Here is an 8,523-nt window from a genome sequence, read left to right on the forward strand (position 1 = left end):
TTTTTCCATGCTTAGAGGTAAAAAGTGCTTAGTGTGTAAAAGAAGAAAGTTGCCTGGTCATCCATGTCTACAATAAAGGTTTAGCAGAGTTGTCTAAATTTATCCCAAATATTTTACCCCAGGATATTGTTTCAGCTAAAAGAAACTCTTTCTTTTTTCAGAAAACTATCATGTCATTTTATTCTCAGATTGTAAACTTTGATGCAAGAAAGGACACATATGTATAAATAAATTATGGCGACTTGAAATTTGTATTCTTAGTGTCTACATTACAGTCTCCGCTATTCAATGATGCTTTACTGGAGTATGATAAATATATATTTTATCTGATGCCCAAACACTACAAAAAGATTTGTACGCCCTTGAAAAGTGGGAACGGGACTGGTCAATGGAATTTAATCCAGACAAGTGTGAGGTGCTGAGAATTACTCGCAAACGAAACCTTGTCATGTTTCCTTACACCCTGCATGACAAGGAACTGAAATCTACCGATACCGCTAAATACTTAGCTGTTACACTAACTAAAGACTTAAACTGGTCTGAACATATTAATACTATTTCCTCTAAAGCAAACAACTCTCTTAAATTCATCAAAAGAAATGTTCAGACAACAAACAAAAAGGTCAAAGAGAAAGCCTATAACACCTATGTCCGTCCACAACTCGAGTATTGCTCATCCATCGTGCACCCCTGGCAAAAGTCCCTCTCACACAAAGTCGAAAAGGTGCAAAGATCAGCTGCACGGTTTATCTTTAACGACTATAATTATACAAGCAGTGTAACCCAGATGATTAACACCCTAAACTGGCAAACTTTAGAACAACGGCGCATACAATCTTCTCTCATCTATGTTTACAAAATCAGAACGAATCATGTATGCGTCGACCATAACCATCTAACTCCGACCAGAAACCTGAACTACCTAATTCCACAGTCCCGTACTCAGTACCACATGAACTCATTCTTCCCCCGTACAATCAGACTATGGAATGGCCTTCCTCAATATGTACAGTCCAGCCCCAGCCTCAGCATATTTGCTGAGCGGCTGGCTACTGTACATCTGCAGTAACTTCCTTCACTATGTTTTTAACTTAGCACCCGTAGTAATTTTTATTCTTTGCACCTAATGAGTTTTCTCATTTTTAACACTGCCCAGACAAGCGCCTTCCAGTCATAATCGTTAATGATTGTTGGAAGTATCATGTAGATGTAGATAATGAAAGTCAAGAAAAGGCGGTATTTAATGATTACTTGCATCAGTACTTTTCTTGTTTACTCATGGCTTATTTACTTCACAACAGCGGGTGTTAAGTGCTGTGTGGCGGCCGTAAAAAGTCGCCCCGACTTCATCTCAGTGTTGTTATATTTTCTGGTTCTTCGGGATCATTGATTTCAACTCATTTAGATTTGAAGATTGAATACTGCTTAAGCCGGTGCTAGGGGGCGTGGGCAGTGTTGCATTTTCCATTACTGCTCATGAACAGACTCAATCAAACCGAGTCTGCAACTTTCACTGTTTGCATTGTTTTCGGTGCTTCCGAGGGATCTACTTTCCAGATTTTATCACTTTGAGACTGGTACCAGCGTTTTGAATTTTACAAGATGACGATTTCTAATAAAACAACTTAAAATAAACAGGATGATACCGTCACTGCATGATATAACTAGATGGTTAGGAAAATGTCATTTCTTACCTGACAGGAAAAAATATTAATAACAGAAAAAGTATCAGTAGATTTCCATCCATTTTCACTGGCACTCACATTATTATGTTATCCGTTACAGGTTGTTTATGCACTTTGGTCCGCACGTAGGCCATCGTTTTAAATTCAATATTGAAAACCTTGCACATTTTGGCAATGGTTATTGATTAAAGGACAAAAGCTACAATTAGCTAATCGATTAATGATAAAAATATCATTTTAAATGCAGTGCGAAATGACGACAGGCAGGTACGTATATAATTTAATATCATAGAAATTTATTATGCGTTTTAATCATTTTTAGGAATATTTGTAGTATTTGATAAATTTGTAAACGTATCTGCAAATATAAGACAACAAATATATGTGAAAAAAGAACACATTATTTATCATGTTTAAAACGATTAAACATGATACGTTTACCTTCATTTTATAAAAAAACAAAATATTTAAAAAATTCATTTTTATGTGAAATGTTGCTTTTGGGAACTTACTATATGTAGCACATGTAGGCGTAAATTTTTATTTGCACTAGTAAATGAATCAGCAAGCAGATTTTCTAATAAACTTTCACAATTGATTTTTTGTTGAACAAAAGAAATGAAATATATTCAAATATACATTTTTAAATGCATATAGATGTAACACTTTTTTCAGAGATTCTTCGCTTGTACTTTCTTATTGACGTTCAAATTAGTCGCATTTCATCTTTATACGACGCTTCTTGGTGTAAAAAAATGCATATTTTGAAATCAAATCTAAATAAAGACTTATAAAACATATTTATTAATTTCTCTCTAATTCATCAAGTATGTAATGTTAAAGAGGAAAATCTTTTTTAAGAAAAGAAATAAATAAAATGTACACAATTTAGATTTATAATCATTGTGAAATAGTTGCGAAATGTGACATTTTGATAACAAAATTGCCCAGTGAATTTTTATATGGAGTGTCAAACGTAACAATGAGTTATAATAATTTTGTTTATCGCTCTAGTTGTGTTTTGAATTTTAATGTTCTATTTCTGTTATGTTTAACATATTTATTCAGTAATTTGAATCATATGTCCTAAAATAATATTAAGTATCGTGTAATGAAAGATCCTAGTGATATGCCGTTTTAGTCGCATGGATAAAAGGACTAATATAAAAGTAGCTAAATTGCCATTAAGTCAAACAAGTTAAATCGGAACGGCGATTCTTGAGTAATAAGTCCGTGGAAATTAGGTCCTATTTCATCCGTTGTTCGAGCTTTTCTACGTAAAATGGGTGTTTAATTCACTGTATTTTGCATGAATTATGACGTTTTGCACGTCATGTCGAAATCGAAAGTACGTCTTTTTAGGTAGCAGACTACCACTGACATTTACTTAGAATGTATTTTCCTTCATATTCCTCGTCAGTCTACAATAGAAGGTTAATGAAAAATATGTGTAGGAAACATTTATGTTCTATACAGGTGCGTAAATCAGACCTGAAGTTGTCGTTTTTACATGGAACAAAGAACGATTACAAAACTTCTGTCTAAAATTACAGTTTCATCCTTGTTGAGAAGACTTTAGACATTGATTGAGCCTCTATGTCCTGAATATACGCTTCAAATGGACTTGTAGGTCCCCCCAGACTGGATACGCAGGGATTTTCTGGAGGTTAGGTACAAAGGTTGCCTGGATTTTATATTTGAACTTATTTGACCATACCTGGAAGGTGTTCGACCTAGTTCGAACCCATATTGTCAGGGTATATCGTCTCCTCAACGCAACAAAGTCGTTTTTTATTATAGATTAATAATAATATACGACTTTGTTGCGCTGAGGTAACGATATGTCATATACTCAACAGAGACTTGTAGGTACAAAAGATGTGTATCGGCTATAGTTTGAGACCACGGTCAGATGCCTAGTGTAATCCTTGAAGTCAGACCCGGTAATAAATGGAGGGGGTAGGGAGATTTATGTGTATTTAGCATATACAAGCACTACGTTACGTTTTTAGACTTGTGCTAGGCTATATTATAGACATGGTTATCGTGAATTTAGCCTCAGACATGAAGGATTTATGCCTCGTTACAAGTAAGCGCACTATACCATGATGCAAATCACTGAACGAACAATTTTAAAGATACAATTTAGTTTTACAGGATGAATTCTGAATATTAATATGACATAGCACATATGTCTTTATGCAACAAAAAAGTATATAAATGTATATGGAACAAAATATAAAACGCCTTATGGGATAAATATTATTTGTAAGGATAAACAATTCACTAATAAATGTTAAAATGAGCGACATACCACAATGTTATAGAATAATAAATCATAAATACTACAGTTATTAAGGTATTGGATAATTCAAGAATACAGTTATCAATCATATAAAAATATTCAATACAAATACAGCGATAAACAATATAAATATTACTCATAAAATTGTGCAATGATTCACACGCATTGTGATTGTTCAAGAAGCATTCAATACGTATTTTGTTTTACCTTTATAGTAAGAAATGTCATTATAATGTTTTTGCAGACTGTAAGAAATTCAGAATGACTTTGCTAGACAAAAGATGCAGCTATTTGCTGTATATGTTTGTCTACACAGTTTTTCCAATAGTGTTGTCATCCTTTGTGAACTATACGCCAGGATTGGAATACCTATACAATCTCAACTCGGACATTGAGCTTAAAGGCGTACAGGCTTTTCTCGCGAAGGGACAGGTGAGTGGCTATTGTCCATGTACTTGAACCCATAAGATAAACTTCAACTTCCAATACAAATATAAATGTTGATAGTCTTTTAGTTCGTCAAAAATACCTAGCTGGCTGACGATTTCTTCTATGTCCTAGTCAACACAGCACTTTCTATCATTTGTATACAAATACACTGTAGGCAATATAATTGATTAAGTTTTAACTTATTCCGCTGTATAAAATCACAAAGGCAATATATAATACGACCTTTGTATCATGATTGCTATTTCATGAATTCCCACAACGTAACTCCGAGGTACCATTTCCGGTACTTTGTTAAATACTTCATGTAATTGTATGTATGGTAAAACACTATCTTAAAATGTAATTACAGATAGGTTTTGTGAACATAGCAGAAGGTGAAAACAACCAAGAGTTGTTATTAATTGTGTATGGTTTGACATTCACCCCTGAAGGTCATCCAGGTAAGATACACAAAATCTACCCAAGTAACGATTTTAGTACTAGTTTCTGATATATTATTTATTTTTTATACCTCAGTTCATTTGAAACTGGCCTGATTTCCTTGGAGTTTAATGCGTTCCTAACAGAGGTCTTTATATTTATTTTAGCAAAGTATTGACATGTATGTCTTTAGTGCAAGGTTTTCCATGTCAAACCTGTACGGTGTTTTTATTAGGTTACTTTATATAAGCATTTAGGGAGAGCGCAGATCTATGAACCGAGGGGTCGAGAGTTCGATCCCCGGGCGAGGCATATGTTCTCCATCACGAAATGATAGTGATCATTATGTCAAGGGCTATTTCGTCCTTCACCTCTGAATCATGTAAAAACGTTTGCAGTTGCCTGTGGAGAAGAAGCTAGTTAAGTTAACAGCCTGCTGTTAAATGTCTGAAATCATATTGCAAAAGGCGCTTAACCCAACACAAACAAGCAAATGCTTATGACTATGAGACATGTTTAGCCATATTTAAAAATTGTGCAAAAAAATGGAAATATACATCTGTTAATCTTATTTTCACTTTTCAATTTATCTCATTAAATATACTTGCAGTATCAATAAAAAAAATTTAAAAACGCACATTATCAGCAAATTAACATATTTAGAGTTTGTGTAAAGCAATCAATTACTAAATGATATTACAAAACGTACTGTAAACAAACAAGCTCAATTTTTCCTCGAATAGAATATTTATTATAAATCTGTTTTATTTTTACAGAGGCAGTAAATCATCATCATGATTTTTCGAAATGGTAAATAAGATTTGTTTATCTGCAGGCATAGATATTTGATTTTTGATCAAACATAGTCTTGCTATTATTATTTTGCTTTCTTGCGTTTTCTAATTTTGAATCATATTCTTATATAATTATGTTGATTTGTAGTACATGGAAACAATATATCTAATATTCTATGTTCAAATAAATAATATTGTGTTGATGAGAATACGATAGATGTTTTGAATTTATATTTTCAGTAACTTCCTTATATTATACTAATGTGTATTACCATTAAGCAGTCAGGCTTATAATGACAAACGGTTTCAGTAATACATGTACTTTTTATAACGCATTATATGATTACTGTTTCGCATAGCTCATAAAAATAAATGTTCATCAAAATTACAATGAAATGTTATGTCATAAATCCTGTCAAATCCAATGTCTAGATGAAGTTTTATGATTGTTTTAACAAATAAAATATGTAGCAGGTATTACAAAACCGTAGTTAGTTATGTATTCTGTCAGAAGTCATGTTGCGGTAGTACGGACAGAATTATACTCATATTTCAGGTTTTCGTTTGAAATAAATAACAGAGGAGAAATTGGAAAAGTATATCATCCTGCAGACGAGGACAGGGAAATTCTCATGCTTAAGAAAGGGTTTGCTGGCATGCTCTCTGCCAAACTTCATCATCGTCATGAGGTAAATTATCAGAAAGAAGTCTGTCTTGCAAGTCTGTGTACATAACGTCGGTTCTTAAAATGTTTTATATTGTCAATAATTTTCATTGTCATTAGCTCTGATCTCGACGCTGATAACATATATGCTAAGTTAATTAAGTTTTCTTCATTTAATGAGAACTATGACAAGGCATAATAATTGCAATTTATCCTTCTATTATAAATATTTTCAAAACCTATTCGCTATTATCAAGTTTTTCGCAGAGTAATACCTATATAAAATAGTTGCAATTTGAACTAATGCCATAAATATCATATTATCTGCAATTTGCATTCGACTCAAAGGAAATAACTTGGCTTTGATCCTGCGAGGCGCGTTCGCTGAGAGTGATTTGTTCTGGTAAAACCTACGTGAGTCTGATCAATGTACAGTAACTGCTTTGATGGCATTATCATATAAATATATTTGTTTCTAATGATATATATGCCAATTATATAATTCTAAACAAAAACCATTAAATCGTTTGAAACGGCAAACGTTTAGACGCACAAACGTTGAGAGGCCATCATGATGTCATTTCTTGCGTCATGTTTGACACAGCAAAAACAAGTAGTTGCAGCATCGAATAACTTTCGTAATCCGATGGCAATTGAGGTTATATACTTCTCATCGAAATATAGACTATATTTCAGGAAATTCGTACACATAAAATAAATCTTACATTGTAAAAGATGTAATATTCAATATTTATTTTAGTATTTACTATATTTTAGGTGGAACACGAAATATATCAACACGATAGCTGGGGATACAAAACAGATGAATTTGGAAGAGAAGGTTTGTAGCTAATTATGTATTTCACTTTTCATTCTTATTACATCGGATACAGTAGGATTATTATTATTTATTATGATAATACTTTGATCTGCTTTGTTTAATTTGGCTTGGAAAAGTAAGAACAGTTTTGATTGAAGCGGGCATTTCCCTAAATTTTGTATGCATTACGTCATAGTGTGTGACTTTACTATCTCATGTACTTAGGTCAATTATCGTCGGTTGTCGTAGAAAACCCCGAGTATTTATTTTTGTGAAGAAGAAAAAAAAAAAAAAAAAAAAAACAGCTGTCTTGACTTTAGTTACATTTCACATTTTCTGCAAAAAAATGCTAGATAATCTATCCGATGAGAAAACCGCAATTTTGTCATTTGTGAAATTCGTGTAAATTTATTGGACAATTTACTGTAATTCTAAAACTCAGTATAGATTGTATTTACTTTCTGACAGGCATCGGATCACCAAACAGTAGAAAAAATTATAAAGTTGAAACCAACAATAAATCTCTCGAAATTGTGGAAGTCCAAAGTTTCCACTAGCCTGCCTTTCAGCCAGACAATTGAATAGTGTTAAGATGATAATTGAAACTAATGACATATTCTTTCAGGTCAACACAATGCTTCTTACGTAGTTCGCAAAACTTCAAAAGGGTGTGAGTACATTAAAACTAGAAATTCTACAAAGATTCAGTCAGTAAATGGAAATGGAACTTTTATAAAGGTACAATTTGTGAAAATAGTGCACATCAACCATAACACAATGGTAGTTTATAGTCTAACTGAAATCTAACACGTTATTGATACTGTAATTAAAGATAGATCATGCTTTCATTTGCATTTTATATAGCTGTTTCATTGAATATGTTGTCAAATCTATGAAACTATAAACTCTTCGAGGCAAACACATTTTTCATTTTTCAAAATATAGACTGAAGTATGAAAATTGAGTGGCAAAAATCCAACAAAGACTATCAAATAATTAGGCATACAAATAACTGTCTTTCAGTTGCTAAATTTTCATGAAGACTTGAATACCATCTATAGTGTAATGATCGAAGAGGAACTATGCATTGGCTTTTCTACAAAGGAAGGATAAGATTTCTTATCTAAGTCTTAGTCATTCTTTATTATTCCCACGTCGTTGTTATTTTAGCTTTCAAAAGCATATGTTAGCGTACTTCGTTTTAAAAATATCACACGTAGTGTTAAGACATTTAAAACTGCTTTAAGAAATGACAATCATGTTATTAATCTTGAGGCTTATTTTTCTGCTGCAACGCTCAACAACCTGTTTTTTAAATTTCAAGATAATTATCTTATTTTTTTCCTGTTTTGATCCTTTTCACGGCATGAGACCCGTCCGTGCTG

At 32.7% G+C, this 8,523-nt stretch overlaps 2 protein-coding genes across 2 annotated transcripts in view; one reads left to right on the forward strand and one right to left on the reverse strand.

Moving 5' to 3' along the window:
- Nucleotides 1-1,821, reverse strand: part of LOC128557569 (uncharacterized) — a 53,451-nt gene extending 51,630 nt beyond the window's left edge. The window contains exon 1 of the mRNA XM_053545040.1: nt 1,695-1,821. Within this exon, the coding sequence (XP_053401015.1) occupies nt 1,695-1,747 (53 nt within the window). The 5' untranslated portion in view covers nt 1,748-1,821. The remainder of the gene's footprint in view (nt 1-1,694) is intronic.
- Nucleotides 1,822-1,938: 117 nt separating this feature from the next.
- LOC128556559 (uncharacterized) lies at nt 1,939-8,251 on the forward strand. The gene is made up of 9 exons (XM_053542085.1): nt 1,939-1,952; nt 3,698-3,774; nt 4,235-4,422; nt 4,790-4,880; nt 5,637-5,670; nt 6,211-6,343; nt 7,096-7,159; nt 7,764-7,876; nt 8,162-8,251. The coding sequence occupies exons 1-9, from the start codon at nt 1,939-1,941 to the stop codon at nt 8,249-8,251; spliced, it is 804 nt and encodes a 267-aa protein (XP_053398060.1).
- The last annotated feature ends 272 nt before the right edge of the window (nt 8,252-8,523 follow it).

The sequence above is a fragment of the Mercenaria mercenaria genome, chromosome 1 (genome assembly GCF_021730395.1).
Source record: "Mercenaria mercenaria strain notata chromosome 1, MADL_Memer_1, whole genome shotgun sequence".
Lineage (NCBI taxonomy): Eukaryota > Metazoa > Mollusca > Bivalvia > Venerida > Veneridae > Mercenaria > Mercenaria mercenaria.

Excerpts from the sequence above, each read along its gene's own strand:
- LOC128556559 (XM_053542085.1), top strand. Across the intron at positions 4,881-5,636 it reads CACCCCTGAAGGTCATCCAG|AGGCAGTAAATCATCATCAT; the intron begins GTAAGATACACA and ends TTATTTTTACAG. Across the intron at positions 5,671-6,210 it reads CATCATGATTTTTCGAAATG|GTTTTCGTTTGAAATAAATA; the intron begins GTAAATAAGATT and ends CTCATATTTCAG.